Source organism: Salvelinus sp. IW2-2015, linkage group LG27 (assembly GCF_002910315.2).
Source record: "Salvelinus sp. IW2-2015 linkage group LG27, ASM291031v2, whole genome shotgun sequence".
Lineage (NCBI taxonomy): Eukaryota > Metazoa > Chordata > Actinopteri > Salmoniformes > Salmonidae > Salvelinus > Salvelinus sp. IW2-2015.
In genome coordinates, this window is record NC_036867.1 from 30,950,112 (window position 1) to 30,967,487 (window position 17,376).

Below are 17,376 nucleotides of genomic sequence, written 5' to 3' on the forward strand. Positions count from 1 at the left end.
TTGGCACCCATGAATACACTCTACTGCACCATTATGTGGTATGTCGAAATACCTTTAAATATATTTTTTCTTGACAGTAGCGGCAGTAGACTACAGACATAAACGCGCTCAATGGGCTTGCGTTCTCTACACAMATTTCGTATGGATTCGCTTTGGATTGGTCGACGTGACCTCCTCGCGTCTGATTGAGCGTGCACAATTCGATATTCCCGTAGTTCAAGATTTGCGTAGAGGGTCGTCACTAGTTACCACAGTCACAAAGTCATRAACCCCGCCCATTTCTAAAATGTATTTTCTTAAAATCTGTTTTTAATCCTAACCGTATGCCTAATCATGGCCTGAAATTAAGACCAAAAAGTTATGTTTTCTTTTCATGAATCTTTACAATAGTGGCGCTTTGACTTTGTGGCTGTGCTATCTAGTGGAAATCGTGAAAAGCGATTCACCCACTCAATAGTTTAAGTAATTTGCGTTGTTTTGGTCGTAGTCTGACAAAGAGAAGTAGCAGACAGAGAAAGAAGGAATCTAAAGAGAATTTCAGATTTAGTGGAGCTGTATCATGACTATTTTCAACAAAAAAATACATTTGCGATAGTCTTTCACGTCGCCGTCAGCCAGCAAGGACTATCGACAATTGCTTCCGTGTTTATGGGGGCGAAGTTGTCACAGAAACGTCCGTGCGTTTCTTTCGGCCTAAAATCGTGAATTTTGTTCATTTGTGTCCGATTTGAATGTTGGTCGGTCTGAGACTGGGAGCCGCCATGGYTGGTGCTGTCGGATCCTTTAGTCTCCATATAAGAATATGAAGATTTGCTATTGGACCTAATATTGTTTTATTTGGGGAATCATTCAACGTAAGCAGACCTATCGTTCATGCCACTGTATGTAGCCTATTCCTGTTTACGGTTTCTTTTTTTWATGTACTGACTCAGGCCGTTATTTTATAGAATGCCTTTATAACGTTAGCCTAGGTAAGTGAAAAGAACATACAAAATAAAAGGAATGACAGATTCTTGCTGAATGTGGCTGGACGACAGCTCGAGACCTGACACAGCTGACCGGTCCGAAATTAGTTTGCTAGCGAGCGAGCTAGCTGGCTGGCTAGCTCGTGCTAGAACGATATAAGAAGAAGCAGACCTCTATCGTGGAATTGGCTACCGATTTTCTTTTAAATCGAAGACTAATAGAACGGGAAAGTCAAAACACTAATAGTACTGGGGAAAAAAGTACGATTCGACTGAAGACGAAGCAGGGATATCTTGGATTGGAATATGTCGGGCCGGCCCAGAACCACCTCCTTTGCGGAGAGCTGCAAGACAGTGCCGCAGCCCTCAGCATTTGGCAGTATGAAAGTCAGCAGTAAGTATGACCATAGAGCTAAACGCTAGTTTACGACAACGAAAAATCTGAAATGTTCTCTGTGCTTTTTTGTCATAATACTCTGCTGCTGCTATTATGAGACAAGGGTACATTTATTGATATATTGGAGTGGACTAGGCCTAGCCTAATTCACATTTAATACTGAAATGCCATATGGGTCCACACATATTTTCAGACAGTAACGTTACTCTCCCATTCACTGTCTAAGTCATTTGCTTAGTTAACCGTTGTCACCTAGACCCAACCAGTGCACTTAGAGCCACCGTCTGGTATTTTGCATGACGTTATTAGCATTATGTCTGGGATTATTGAGAAACGTGATCATACAAAATGTAAATGGATGGTAAGATATCATTGGAGCTTTCCAAATGATCACTGATCATATTATTAACGACCATAAAATAGCCTAGATGCAAAAGTATCTTTGCTTGTAGTGCTCAGTGTGTAAGCTAGTCAAAATGCCTCTGGCAGGAGGAGTGATCACTGCATTTGAGCCTTACCTCTACTCTAGAGATTGACCCCTTGATTTTTGGGAGTACCAAAACAATGGATTGGTGAAAGARCTGATAGGGCATGCCTAGGGGAACACTGTCATGTCCAATCCACTCATTCCCCACCCTGCAGCTCTGAGGCAGACACACCATTGGTAGTGTTGATCGAGCTCTCTCGGGTATCGAGCAGGGTTAGGTCAGATGAAGCCCCGGGGCTGCAGAATTAATCCAGACCAGTAAACTTAAAGAGAGGACTGTCCACTGGATTGGAGAGCCTACAGTACGTACTGCAGGTCGGTTTTGCTAGACTGTTGGGTCAGGTGTGACCCACCGTATCATTGGTCTTTGCCAAAGGGTTTGTGAAAGTGGGATAAAAACCTAAAACGCTGCTTAACTTTTCTGTAGGATTCCATTGTAGCTCCATTTCATTATACTCACATCTAATGCCAATATAAGATTGCTTGGATCATCAAAATAATAACTGGCACATAGGAGCATCAGCCTTTCACCAAATTAATTGATCTTCATCTAAATTCTCTATACTGGATGCTTTGGCTGCATAGGTCTACTTCTAGTAAAGCTTCAACATCTGGTAAATGAGGCCAGTTCTGACTACTACTACTATTGGAGCTTCACACACAGCCAGCCAGGTCACACAGCTCATCAGCACTTTGTTCAGCTCAATAATTGACAAGTTGCTCAGCGGATGGAGAGCTGCTGGCCCCTGCTCTGCCGTGCAGCATCAGCAGACCCCAGAAAATGGGGGCAGCACCGGGACTTTCTGATTGGTCCGCAGCATCTGGTGTGTGCCTACGTCTCTGAAGATATCCATGGTTGGTCATATGACTCCAGTCAGGTAGTCCTGACCTGCTAGTGCTTTTTAAAATGTCTGTCTACTGAAAAGCCTGGTCAACCCTTGGAGAGCAAATAACTGTCTCGTTTCAACACATCGACTTAATTACATTATAAATAGGCCAAAACCAAGTTCCCATCTTTGGAGAGTCATCCTGTTTATGTGTGCACATAAGATGACAGTGGGCTATGCTCTTTTCTCTCACATCAGTGTAGACTTACAGGTCTTGACATAAACTTTTTAGCCACTTGTCCTAGGACAGATCATTTTTTTTCTTGTCCAAAAGATCAAGTGTCTTGTCCTCTTTACAAAATACAAAACATATTTTTTACCATAGAGAATCAGACAAAAATATAGGCAACACACTGCCTATTGGCTTTTTTTTAAGGCTCTCCTGGAGGATGGTTGGCCCCCCTTGGTAGCCTATAAAATATTGCAACATTACAATGACAACCAAGTACTTATGTTTTTATGAAATAATTCCCTCCAGGGCTTGAAATTAAGAGCGTCCCGCCATCCTTGGGACGATGAAAAAACATGTCTACAGTCCAAAACAGACTCTGGGACAGTTATGGGACCACTGCACATATATTTTTTATAAACAGCAATGAGGCTGATGCAGCAGGTCAGACCGTTTAGCTTAAAATGTTGATAAATATTTATTACTTCATATTATAAGCTCAACAATGCGCACATGGCTGTAGGCTATGCATGAATGTTCCAAAATGCAATATGGGGGAAACACTGCGTGCGGTACGCTTTTGAGACAATCTGTTTAATGTGACAGAGATGAAAATATCCTTTAGAAATTAAGAAATTGAGTTTTAAAGATGCGTCAACTAGCATGGGTTACTAATATGACTAGAATTATGCCTTTGGCTGCTGGCGAATAAAATAAAGTTGATTTGAAAACCAATGGAACATGAGAAATGCTAGTTTCAATAGCATATTAATCAAGCCTTGAGACATTGTTAATTATCCTTCATTATATTTGTCAAACATGACTGGCGTTTAACTTATATTTATGTTATTAAAAGTCTCATTAAAGTTTGCCTACATTTTCTGCCTCCTTCCTCATATCAGCATCGCTTTGGACATTAGACTAGCCGATATGCATATCACCTACACTTTAAAATGTAGACATTTTTWATATGAAAAATTGATTTGAATATTATTCTGATCGGAGTAATTGTTTGATATTGTGATTTATATATATTTTTTACAAAAATCTATATTTTTACTTGTCCCGGACAAGAGGACAAGCGTTAATGTCAAGCTATGCCTTGGTGTTTGCTTGCTTGTTTGCTGATGTACAAATTAAAGAACCTGGACAAAGATGTTGGGAAATAGCTCACCATAAGATTACCTTTTTAGCCCTCATTTGTATTCGGAGAAGACTTTGCCCCCTAGTGGTGTATTACATAGTCTATTGTGTACTAGCCAGGAGGAAATGGAAATAGGGATCTGGAGAAGAAAGCATCAGATGTAATATCCAGCTGGGGGGAGAAGGAGGACGTGAAGACTGAGTATGTGAGCATGGACGGATGACTGGGTGATATGCGGGTGGGTGAGGTGGCGGCATTGATCATAATTAGATATGTTCTCCATCATTTCCAAGGGAAACGTTCAGTAGGCACCAAACAGTTGAAAACGGAGTAAACCCTAATCTTGGCAGCAGGTAGCCTAGCGGTTAAGAGCGTTGGGCCAGTATCTGAAAAATCGCTCGTTTTGGAATCCCAGAGCCGGCAAGGTGGAAATATCTGCCGTTCTGCTCTTGAGCAAGGCAGTTMACCCCCAACAACTGCTCCCGGGCGCCAATGACGTGAACGTAGATTAAGGCAGCCCCCCCTCACTTCTCTAATTTTAGAGGGGTTGGATTAAATGCGGAAGACACATTTTTGTTGAATGCATTCAGTTGTGCAACTGACTAGGTATCCCCTTTCCCTAAAGCRGGAGGAACTTCCTGGACCTGCCCAATTTAGAAATACAAATGTTCATTTGTTTGCTATGGTGTCCTACTGAACATTAAACATGGTAATGAAGGTCAGTTGACATGCCTTGGGCTGCGTTTACACAGGCAGCACATTTCTGATGGTCAGCTCTGAAAAAGATCTGATGTGAAAAAACCTGATGTGATTGGTCAAAGGACCAATTTAGTGTTAAGTTTTTTAATACGAATTGGACTACACCGACTCACTCCCCTCAATGAAAAATAGGATTACATTTGCTGTTTATTCTCAGCAGGCTTACTACGGCCCGACTGTCACGAACATGCCAAGGGTCTTGTGACCAGTTCAGTGGGTTGTGCGTCTCCTCWGGTGTCCTGTTTCCTTCCTGTGGCTGAGCTACTGCTGCTCCGGTGTCAGGGCTTCTCCCGTTGGCCTTTGGGWTTAACTCCGCTGGTAAGGAACCTCAAATAAATCTATGTCCTTATTGGCGGTTGTGCCACCGRCATACRTATATTTGACTCGTGCACATGATAGTCTTGACATCAGCTAATGTAGCYATAAGCAAAGTATAGCTGAATATGCACATTACACAATGTCAAAGAAAAGGGTTTGGGAATTATTTTGGGGAGCAGTTACTGCGTTACATCCCTCAGGTGTTAAGCCCTTGGTCTCAGTGTGTGGGTTATGTCTGTGTTTATTTCACGGGATTGGCCTCACCTACAGGGCAGTATTTTGGGCTGAGTGTGTGTATGTAGCAACAGTGAAGCATCCTCCGCTTACAACACTATACTTAGTGGCACGGGTGCTCTTTCCCTCCCCGTTGTGCTGAACCGCACCTTATCAGAGGGAATCACGTGCTGACTCACCGTGGCAGAGGCACTATGGCAACCTACAAACCAAGCAGCGTYAGGATACGTCCTCTCCTGGTTGTGGTTTGTGTTGGAGAAGGAATGCCAATGTGTTAAGACACATTCTCATAAAAAAAAGCTGAAATTCATAATTCCTATAAATTTCTGCCAGTTGATAGCTTATGAGTATTGCTCATCAACATTCTGAATGACGGCAAAAAAAGGCTGGTTCCACCCATCTCTCACAGCTAAACTGAAAAAAGTTCAGGGAATTGGATGATAATGGCAATACTTTCTTTAAAAAAAGTAAAGGTGGCTCTGTATGAAAAAGGGTGTGGTGTGTGTCAGAGGGAGGGTGGGTGGGAAATGTGCCTGTGTTGTCACAGGCTCTGCTCTGACTCATCACATAGCAAAGTGCTGAGCCGGTATCAGGCTCCTCGTCACTCTGCTCACCTTGTTCTCCGAGGAACAGCTTTTGATCCAGAGGCCCTAATCAAACATGCTGTAAGGCAACGTTGAATACTCACACACCCACACCTACAGTAGTATCACTAACTTGTTTCAGTTCTCTTCACACACACACACACCAGCTTTTGGCAGTATTGGGCTAAGACACAAAAACACAAGCCTTTCCTTTACAGGATTGCTCAAGCAAATCAAACCCTCATTGCATTCATCCCCTCGCCACRTTGAAGTGACACATTATTCCTTGTGGATAAGCTGTTGTGTGCGATGGGCTTCACGCGATGGGCTTCACACTCTCCCCAGTGTACTGCCCTGCTACAGTGCGTGCAGAWGGTWGACCCTTGTAATATAACAGCTAATCATATAGTGCTCAGGCCCTGCAGGCCTGCGCTCCAATCGTAATCGCATTTGTCTGTCTGTGTGAACGCATCGGTCTCAGTCTGTCTGCTGAACGTGGCGGCTGGGAACGTGGCCCCAGATATGAAGAACTGGTATTAGCAGCATCATGACGCAACTGCAAACCTAGAACAGCTTGTGACTCGCTCGCTTGCTTAGTTACTCGCTCTGCATCCTGCCCCCTCTGAGGAGTTTCCAAAGCAGCTGGCCAAGAACAAAAAAAGTATTTAGCTTTTATCCCCTGCCCTTATAAAGATTTTTAAAATGAAATCTATACTGCAGTCAATGGCAGTACTCTGTGTATGCAGGGTTGGGTAGGTTACTTTCTAAATGTAATCTGTTAGTTACTAGTTACATGTCCAAAATTGTAATCAGTAACGTAATTTTTGGGGATTACCCAAACTCGGTAACGTAATCTGATCACTTTCAGTTACTTTTGGGTTACTTTACATTAGGCATTAGAAGAAGACAAAAATGATCTATCAAATGTATTTGGTGTGTCATCATAGTGGTCTCTGACTTGGGCCTTGTTTCAACGCTGAATTTAATGTCATTGAGAAAACAAAGGTGCGATTAATATATTTTTTCACAAACATACTTTCTGAATTTAATCCAAGAAGTAATCTAGTTTTTCAAGTGTCTAATCTGATTACAATATTTTAGCTGGTAACGAAGCTGGTTCGTTGTTTCGTAGTGAGATTACATGTAATCATTTATTCCCCAACCCTGTATTTGTGTGAGGAGGAGGACCGTTTTGATTGCGAAGCTTGTTTTCAAGAACTGAGTGACCACATGACAGCTGTGTCTCTGAAACCAGATCTCTATCATTTCCAACCTAAGAGCATCATGTGTTGTTTGCGTCGCCTGCAAGTCTGTGTGAATAGTTCTCTGCTTGCATTCCTCCCTGCGTACATTTGATAATGTGCATCTGGGTAGTGTATCGACTCAGTGTTGATAATGGTAGCCAGTGTGATGTTATGATGATAGTGTACAGAAGGAAATGAAAGGCTTTGATGTAGCTGTTGACGTGGGCCGAGCCTCTGGTCCCTGTAGGGAGGGGAAATGGCTCACCACCAGCCAGGCTCTGGAATGTGCGAGGAAAATGTAGCTATCTGTGCTCAGGAGTCGGTACTACCGGGAACACATTACATGAGTTCTGCAATCCAAGAGGTTTCGCATTACCTTTCCATTACACAACTCTGAAAACTGTCTAATTAATAGTTGTAAGATGCCTGGCTTTCATGTGTAGTTCATAGCAGAATGTTGGGCATTCTATGGAAAGTGTATCAGTGACATAACAATTTCAAACATAATATTTTCGTAGTTTTAACCCCAATGATGATTAATGGGGGGGATGACATTAATCTGAAGGTATCAACATAATATGGCAAAAAAATCCTGTGACACTGTTTGAGACAGTCCTGTATCTCTGTCTGTTCAGCAAGAGGTAATTTTTCTCTCTGGATTTAAGACAGTCTAAACTAAACCTTTCCAATCTAAGCCTTAAGGGTGTCCCACAACAAGGGGTGTAAACCTGTTGACAGAGCAATAATACTAAACCCTTTGTTCAGGAATGGTACAGAGCTCTATCTGGTCAAGTCTTTCCATGTTTTCTGTGGGGCTGACCCTCCATAACCCACATCCTAGCCCTGATTTAGGAAATGGGAAGCCGTCAGTGTTAGGGGCCAGTCAGTCAGTCCCTTATAGGAATGAAGGGAGGGTTGGGCTGTCAGTAGACCAGGGCTCTCCAACCCTGTTCTTGGAGAGCTACCATCCTGTAGGTTTTTTTGCTCCAACCCTAATCTAGTGCACCTGATTCTAATAATTAGCTGGTTGATTTTATTTATTTTATCCCCCTTTTTCTCCCAAATTTTGTGGTATCCAATTGTTAGTATCTTGTCTCATCGCTAAAACACCCGTACGGGCTCGGGAGAGACGAAGGTCGAAAGCCATGCGTCCTCCGAAACACAACCCAACCTAGCCGCACTGCTTCTTAACACGGAAGCCAGCCGCACCAATGTGAGGAGGAAACACCGTGCACCTGGCGACCTTGGTTAGCGTGCACTGCGCCCGGCCCGCCACAGGAGTCGCTGGTGCGCGATGAGACAAGGATATCCCTACCGGCCAAACCCTCACTAACCCGGACGACGCTAGGCCAATTGTGCGTCGGTCCACGGACCTCCCGGTCGCGGCCGGCTGCGACAGAGCCTGGGCGCGAACCCAGAGTCTCTGGTGGCACAGCTAGCGCTGCGATGCAGTGCCATAGACCACTGCRCCACCCGGGAGGCCTAATTAGCTGGTTGATTAACTGAATCAGGTGAGTTACAACTGGGGTTGGAGAGCGAACCTACAGGAAGGTAGCTCCCTGGGAACAGGGTTGGAGAGCCCTGCAGWAGACCATTGAACTAATGGATCTGGTCATGTGATCAAATCAAATGTTATTTGTCACATGCGCCGAATACAAGTGTAGACTTGACYGTGAAATGGTTACTTACAAGCCCTTAACCAACAGTGCAGTTCAAGAAGAAGAAAATATTTTCCCAAGTAGACTAAAATAAAAAGTAATAATAAAAGTAACACAAGAATTACAATAACAAGGTTATATACAGGGGCAACYGGTACCGAGTCAGTGTGCGGGGGTACAGGCTAGTTGAGGTAATCTGTACWTGTAGGTGGGGGCGAAGTGACTATGCATAGGTAACAAACAAACACAGCGAGTGTACAAAAGGGATGCGTGGAGGGGTCCATGTAAATTGTCCGGTGGCTATTTTATGAATTGTTCAGCAGTCTTATGGTATGGCTTGTGGGTAGAAACCTGTTGAGGAGCCTTTTGGTCCTAGACTTGGCTTGCCGTGCTGTAGCAGAGAAAACAGTCTATAACTTGGGTGACTGGAGTCTCTGACAATTTTATGGGCTTTCCTCTGACACCGCTTATTATATATATATAGGATATATTCTATCCTGGATGGCAGGAAGCTTGGCACCAGTGATGTACTGGGCCGTTCGCACTACCCTCTGTAGTGCCTTACGGTCAGATKCCAAGCAGTTGCCATACCAGGTGGTGATGCAACCTGTCAGGATGCTCTTGATGGTGCAACTGTAGGACCTTTTGAGGGTCTGGGTACCCATGCCAAATCCTTTCAGTCTCCTGAGGGGGGAAAAGGTTTTGTCGTGCCCTCTTCACGACTGTCTTGGTATGTTTGGACCATGACAGTTCGTTGGTGATGTGGACACCAAGGAACTTGAAACTCTCGACCCGCTCCAMTACAGCCCTGTTGATGTTAATGGGGGCCTGTTCGGCCCGCCTTTTCCTGTAGTCCATGATCAGCTCCTTTGTCTTGCTCACATTGAGGGAGAGGTTGTTGTCCTGGCACCACACTGCCAGTTCTCTGACCACCTCTCTATAGGCCGTCTGACCGTTGTTGGTGATCAGGCCTACCACTGTTGTGTCGTCAGCAAACTTAATGATGCTGTTTGGAGTCGTGTTTGGCCACGCAGTCGTGGGTGATAAGGGAATACAGGAGGGGACTAAGTACACACCCCTGAGGTGTCCCAGTGTTAAGGATCAGCGTGGCAGACGTGTTGTTGCCTACTCTTACGACCTGTGGGCGGCCCGTCAGGAAGTCCAGGATCCAGTTGCGAAGGGAGGTGTTTAGTCCCAGAGTCCTTAGTTTAGTGACGAGCTTCGTGGGCACTATGGTGTTGAACGCTGAGCTGTAGTCAATGAACAGCATTTTCACGTAGGTGTTCCTTTTGTCCAGGTGAGAAAGGGCAGTGTGGAGTAGAGGTCGATGATTTTCAACGCCGATACCGATTATTGGAGGACCAAAAAATGCCGATACTGATTAATCGGACGTTTTTTWAAATTATTATTATTTGTATTTTGTATTTTGTAATAATAAATATTATTATTTTAAAAATGTTAMAAWWTKTTATGTAATTTAAAAAAATATATATATATTTGTAATAATGACAATTATAACAATACTGAACAAACACTTTTATTTTAACTTAATATAATACATAAATAAAATGTATTTAGTCTTAAATAAACAATGAAACAWKTTCAATTTGTTTAAATAATGCAAAAAAAACAGCGTTGGAGAAGAAAGTAAAAGTGCAATATGTGCCATGTAAAAAAGCTGACATTTAAGTTCCTTGCTCAGAACATATGAAAGCTGGTGGTTCATAGGACTATTTCTCTCTCTACCATTTGTGTTTTATATACCTTTGACTATTGAATGTTCTTATAGGCACTATAGTATTGCCAGCCTAATCTCGGGAGTTGATAGGCTTGAAGTCAAAAACAGCGCTGTGCAACAAGCATTGCTAAGAGCTGCTCGCAAACGCGGTAAAGTGCTGTTTGAATGAATGCTTACGAGCCTGCTGCTGCCTTCCAACGCTCAGTCAGACTGCYCTATCAAATATCAMATCATAGACTTAATTATAATAAACACACAGAAATACGAGCCTTAGGTCATTGATATGGTCAAATCCAGAAACGATCATTTCGAAAACAAAACATTTATTCTTTCAGTGGAATACGGAACGGGTGGCAACCCTAAGTCTAAATATTGCTGTTACATTGCACAACCTTCAATGTTATGTCATAATTATGTAAAATTCTGGCAAATKAATTACGGTCATTGTTAGGAAGAAATGGTCTTCACACAGTTCGCAACGAGCCAGGCGGCCAAAACTGCTGCATATACCCTGACTCTGCTTGCACTGAACGCAAGAGAAGTGACACAATTTCCCTAGTTAATATTGCCTGCTAACATGCATTTCTTTTAACTAAATATGCAGGTTTAAAAAAATATATATACTTGTGTATTGATTTTAAGAAAGACATTATTTATTGTTAGGTGCATTGGTGCAACGATTGTGCTTTTTTTGCGATTGCACTTTTGTTAAGTCGTCACCCGTTTGGCGAAGTAGGCTGTGATTCGATGATAAATTAACAGGCACCGCATTGATTATATGCAACGCAGGACAAGTTAGTAAAACTAGTAACATCATCAACCATGTGTAGTTAACTATTGATTATGTTAAGATTGATTTKTTTTTTATAAGATAAGTTTAACTTCTMTAGGATAAGGGGCAGCATTTTCACTTTTGGATAAATAGCGTGCCCAATTTCAACTTCCTTCTACTCATCCCCAGAATATAAGATATGCATATTATTAGTAGATTTGGATAGAAAACACTCTGAAGTTTCTAAAACTGTTTGTCATGTCTGTGAGTATAACAGAACTTATGTAGTAGGCAAAACCCCAAGGACTAACCATTCAGAAATTTTTTTTGAGGTCACTGTCTGTTCAATGATATTTCATTGGAGACATACATTTCTAATCAACCTGTTTGCAGTTCCTACCGCTTCCACTGGATGTCACCAGTCTTTGGAAATTGGTGAGGTTATTCCTTTGTGCAATGAAGAAGTACGGCCATCTGGAATCAGTGTAACGTTATGTGTACTGTTTGAGAGTGCGCAAGACTAAAAAGTAGCGTTAGTTTGTTGTCCCCTGTATTGAAAACAGATAGACCCGTCTTCAATTTGATCGATTATTAACGTTTAAAAATACCTAAAGTTGTATTACAAAAGTAGTTTGAAATGTTTTGGCAAAGTTTAGAGGTAATTTTTTAGATATTTTGTAGTGACGTTGTGCAAATTGGAAGCTGTTTTTTTCTGGATCAAACGCGCCAAATAAATGGACAATTTGATAATATGGAGGAATTAATCGAACAAAAGGACCATTTGTGATGTTTATGGGACATATTGGAGTGCCAACAAAAGAAGCTCGTCAAAGGTAAGGCATGATTTTATTTATTGCGTTTTGTGTTGCGCCTGCAGGGTTGAAATATGCTACACTCTCTTGTTTATTTACGTTGTGCTATCATCAGATACTAGCATCTTATGCTTTCTCCGAAAAGCCTTTTTGAAATCTGACATGTTGGGGGATTCACAACGATTGTAGCTTTAATTTGGTATCTTACCATATGATGATTTAATGAAAGTTTGATTTTATATAATTTTTTTGAATTTGGCGCTCTACATTTTCCCTGGCTATTGGCCAAGTGGGACGCAAGCGTCCCGCCTATCCCAGAGAGGTTAATGCTAGCTAGCAACTTACCTTGGCTCCTTGCTGCACTCCCGTTATAGGTGGTCATCCTGCCACGCAGTCTCCTCGTGGAKTGCAATGTAATCGGCCATAATCGACGTCCAAAAATGCCGATTACGGATTGTTATGAAAACTTGAAATCGGCCTTAATTAATCGGCCATGTCGATTAATCGGTCRACCTTTAGTGTGGAGTGCGATTGAGATTGTGTCATCTGTGGATCTGTTGGAGCGGTATGCGAATTGGAGTGGGTCTAGGGTGTCCGGGAGGATGCTGTTCATGTGAGCCAATACCAGCCTTTCAAATCACTTCATGGCTACCGACGTGAGTGCCATGGGGCGGTAATCATTTAGGCAGGTTACCTTCACGTCCTTGGGCACAGGGACTATGGTGGTCTGCTTGAAACGTGTAGGTATTACATAGTCAGGGAGAGGTTGAAAATGTCAGTGAAGACACTTGACAGTTGGTCCGCGCATACTTTGAGTACACGCCCTGGTAATCCGTCTTGCCCAGCAGCTTTGTGAATGTTGACCTGTTTAAAGGTTTTGTTCACATCAGCTACCGAGAGCGTTATCACACAGTCATCCAGAACAGCTGGTGCTCTCGTGCATGCTTCAGTGCTGCTTGCCTCGAAGTGAGCATAAAAGGCATTTAGCTCGTCTGGTAGGCTCACGTTACTGGGCAGCTCGCGTCTGGGTTTCCCTTTTGTAGCCCGTAAATAGTTTTCAAGCCCTGCCACATCCGACAAGCATCAGAGCCGGTGTAGTAAGATTCAATCTTAATCCTGTATTGACGCTTTGCTTGTTTGATGGTTCGTCTGAGGGCATAGCGGGRTTTCTTATAAGCATCCAGATTAGTCTCCAACTCTAGCCTTAAGCTCAATKCTGYTSTTGCCTGTAATCCATGGCTTCTGGTTGGGATATGTACGTACAGTCACTGTGGGGACGACGTCATCGATGCACTTATTGATGAAGCCGATGACTGAGGTGGTGTATTTCTCAATGCCATTGGATGAATCCCGGAACATATTCCAGTCTGTGCTAGCAAAACAGTCCTGTAGTGTAGCATCCGCGTCATCTGACCACTTCCGTATTGAGTGAGTCACTGGTACTTTCTGCTTTAGTTTTTGCTTGTAAGCAGGAATCAGGAGGATRGAATTATGGTCAGATTTGCCAAATGGAGGGCGGGGGAGAGCTTTGTATGCATCTTTGTGTGTGGAGTAAAGGTGGTCTACGATTTTATAATTTTTTCCCCCCCTGGTTGCACATGTGACATGCTGGTAATTTTTTTTTGTAAAACTGATTTCAGTTTGCCTGCATTAACGTCCCCGGAGCGCCGCTTCTGGGTGAGCATTTTCTTTTTTGCTTTTGGCTTTATAGAGTTGGTTGAGAGCAGTCTTAGTGCCAGCTTTGTTTTTGTGGTGGTAAATAGACGGCTACGAATAATACAGATAGTGCAGTCTACAGCTTATTATAAGGTACTCTACCTCAGGCGAGCAATACCCCGAGACTTCTTTAATATTAGACTTCGCGCACCAGCTGTTATTCACAAAAGGACACACACCCCCACCCCTCGTCTTACCAGAGGTCTCTGTTCTGCCGGTGCATGGAAAATCCTGCTAGCTCCCATATTGTTTTTATCTTCGTTCAGCCACGTCTCGGTGAAACATAAATGTTAGTTTTTAATGTCCCGTTGGTAGGATCATCTTAATCGTAGGTCGTCCATTTTATTGTCCAATGATTAGCAAGAAGAATGGAAGGCAGTGGGAGTTTACTTGCTCGCCTCCGGATTTTCAGAAGGATGCCCGATCTGCAACCACTTTTCCGGCGTCTTTTCTTCACGCAAAAGGCGTGGATCTGGGCCTGTTCCAGGGAAAGCAGGATATCGTTCTCATCGCTCGTTAAAGGAAAAAGTTTCTTCCAGTCCGCAGTGAGTAATCGCTTTTCTGWTGTCCCGAGGTTCTTTCCGGTCATAAGAGACAGTAGTAGCCACAACATTATGTACACAATRAGTTAAAAAATAAGTTACACAAAAAGATTTACAAAATGGCACAATTTGTTGGGAGAATGTAAAATGTCAGCCATGTTCTTTGGCGCCATCTTTTCTTTGTAGGCTAGCCTAACTGTGTTCGAATACTCATACTAACTGTACTATTTGTGACGTGAATTGAATATATAGTATGCTTATTAGTCATAGTATAGATATAGTTAGTATGCCAAAAGTTCCCGGATGTCGTACTAAATTGGCCAAAATACGAAGTATACATGCAGGGGACATTGTTTCTGTGCTTTTAGAGCCCATAATGCAATTCTTCCATTTTAAGAAAATACCTAAAACAATTAAGAGAGAAGAATAACAAATAATTAAAGAGTTGTTCAGGAGTCAGGGGCAGGTCCACAGAAATATAATTACTCGGAGGGTTAAAGACCCATCAGACCAGTGCAATTTTACTCAATACTCATCGCAGAACAGGACTTAGGAATGTCTGTTGTAGTAATTGTATTTCTGTGGTAGGAATCCAATTGGCCAGTCTATCAGACCCAATCTCTTCATGCAGTGCTAAGCTGAGAGAGAGCAGCCAATGGATTGACGTTCCAGTGTGTGACTAGAGGATTATTGCACAGCTGCCCAAAGTGTGATGCAGCGGTCAGGGTAGGGATTTTCATTAACTTCTTGGCGCACAGATCCCGATTACGGGATCATTTTCCTAAACAACCGCTGAATTGCAGAGCGCCAAATTCAAAAATAATACAACAAATATTTATAATCATGGAATCACAAGTGAAATATACCAAAACACAGCGTAGCTTGTTGTTAACTTCTTATGGCTGCAAGCCCGGTGTCGGTACACATATGACAACAGCCAGTCCAAGTGCAGGGCGTGAAATTCAAAAGATATTTTTTAGAAATATTTAACTTTCACACATTAACAAGTCCAATACAGCAAATTAAAGATAAACATTTTGTGAATCCAGCCAACATGTCCGATTTAAAAAAAAAATAAAAAAATGTTTTACAGCGAAAACACCACGTATATTTATGTTAGCTCACCACCAAATACAAAAAAGCACAGACATTTTTCACAGCACAGGTAGCTTGCACAAAACCAACCAAACTAACCAAGAACCAACCAAACTAACCAAGAAACAGCTTCATCAGATGACAGTCTTATAACATCGTTAATATCAAAAATCTATGTTTTGTTCGAAAAATGTGCTTATTTGAGGTATAAATCATAGTTTTACATTGCAGCTACAATTGGAAATAGCACCGAAGCAGCTAGAACAATTACAGAGACCAAATTGAAATACCTAAATATCTCATAAAACATTTATGAAAATACATGGTGTACAGCAAATGAAAGACAAACATCTTGTGAATCCAGCCCAATATTTCAGATTCTTTAAGTGTTTACAGCAAAAACACAATATAGCATTATATTAGCTTACTACAATAGCCAACCACACAACTACATTGATTCAAGGCAACAGTAGCGATAGCGACAAAACCAGCAAAAGATATTAATTATTTCACTAACCTTCATAAACTTCATCAGATGACAGTCCTATAACATCATATTACACAATACATATATGGTTTGTTCGAAAATGTGCATATTTAGAGCTGAAATCCGTGGTTATACATTGTGAAAACGTAGCAAATATTTTCCAGAATCTCCGGATATATTTCTGACACTCACCTATTCTGACCAAATAACTAATCATAAACGTTACAAAAAAATACTGTTGTACAGCAGCAATGATAGATACACTAGTTCTTAATGCAATCGCCGTGTTAGAATTCTAAAAAATAACTTTAGTACGACATGCAGCTTACGTTATAGCGAGACAGCGCCAAAAATACAGGCGGGAAACACAACACATTTGACAGAAATAGGAAATAACATCATAAATGGGTCCTACTTTTGTTGAGCTTCCATCAGAATCTTGCACAAGGGGTCCTTCGTCAAGAACAATTGTTGTTTGGTTTGAGAATGTCCTTTTTCCCTCTCGAATTAGCAAGCAAAACTTGCCAAGTGGCAGCGACTGTCCATCGTCACCAAACGCAGAGAACGGAACACTCAAAACTCCCGAAAAACTTTCAATAAATCTGATAAAACTATATGAAAAAACATACTTTACGATGATATTGTCACATTTATCAAATAAAATCAAGCCGGAGAATTTAGCCGTCTATAACAAAGCTTTTCAGAGCAGCATGCTGATGTACTCCTGCGCTTCCTGAACAAAGGAATTTGGGGTCATGTCATTCCAAGCTCTCTCTTTTGACCATAGAAATAGCTATAACACTCCATTTCACCTCTCACAGCCTATTGACATCTAGTGGAAGGCGTATAAGTGCATGTATATCTAATAAGATTTCAAGCAAATGATTAGGGAGGCCCTGGAACAGAGCCTCGATTTCAGATTTTCACTTTCTGACAGGAAGTTTGCTGCAAAATGAGTTCTGTTTACTCAACAGATTAATTCAAACGGTTTTAGAGAACTAGAGAGTGTTTTCTATCCAATAGTAATAATAATATGCATATTGTACGAGCAGAGATTGAGTACGAGGCCGTTTGAATGGGCACCTTTCATCCAAGCTACTCAAATATGCCCCTGCAGCCATAAAAAGTTAATCCACCTATCGTGTCAGATTTTGAAAATATGCTTTACAGCGAAAGCAATCCAAGCGTTTGTGAGTGTACAATCACTAGACAAAACAGTAAGAACAGCTAGCCCAATTAGCATGGTCACGAAAATAAATTAATCGCTTACCTTTGATAATCTTTGGATGTTTGCACTCACGAGACTCCCAGTTACACAAATGATTTATTTGTTCGATAAATATTAGTTTTTATAACCAGAAACCGCCA

General features: G+C 41.9%; 1 protein-coding gene across 4 annotated transcripts in view; it reads left to right on the forward strand.

Annotated features, from left to right (window-relative positions):
• Positions 1-461: 461 nt before the first annotated feature.
• Positions 462-17,376, forward strand: part of LOC111953459 (glycogen synthase kinase-3 beta) — a 63,882-nt gene continuing 46,967 nt past the window's right edge. For 2 of the 4 annotated variants that reach the window (XM_023972745.2, XM_023972747.2), the window contains exon 1: positions 462-1,359. In XM_023972745.2, the coding sequence (XP_023828513.1) occupies positions 1,272-1,359 (88 nt within the window). In that variant the 5' untranslated portion in view covers positions 462-1,271. The remainder of the gene's footprint in view (positions 1,360-17,376) is intronic. The other 2 variants (XM_023972746.2, XM_023972749.2) reach the window with 1 other exon arrangement.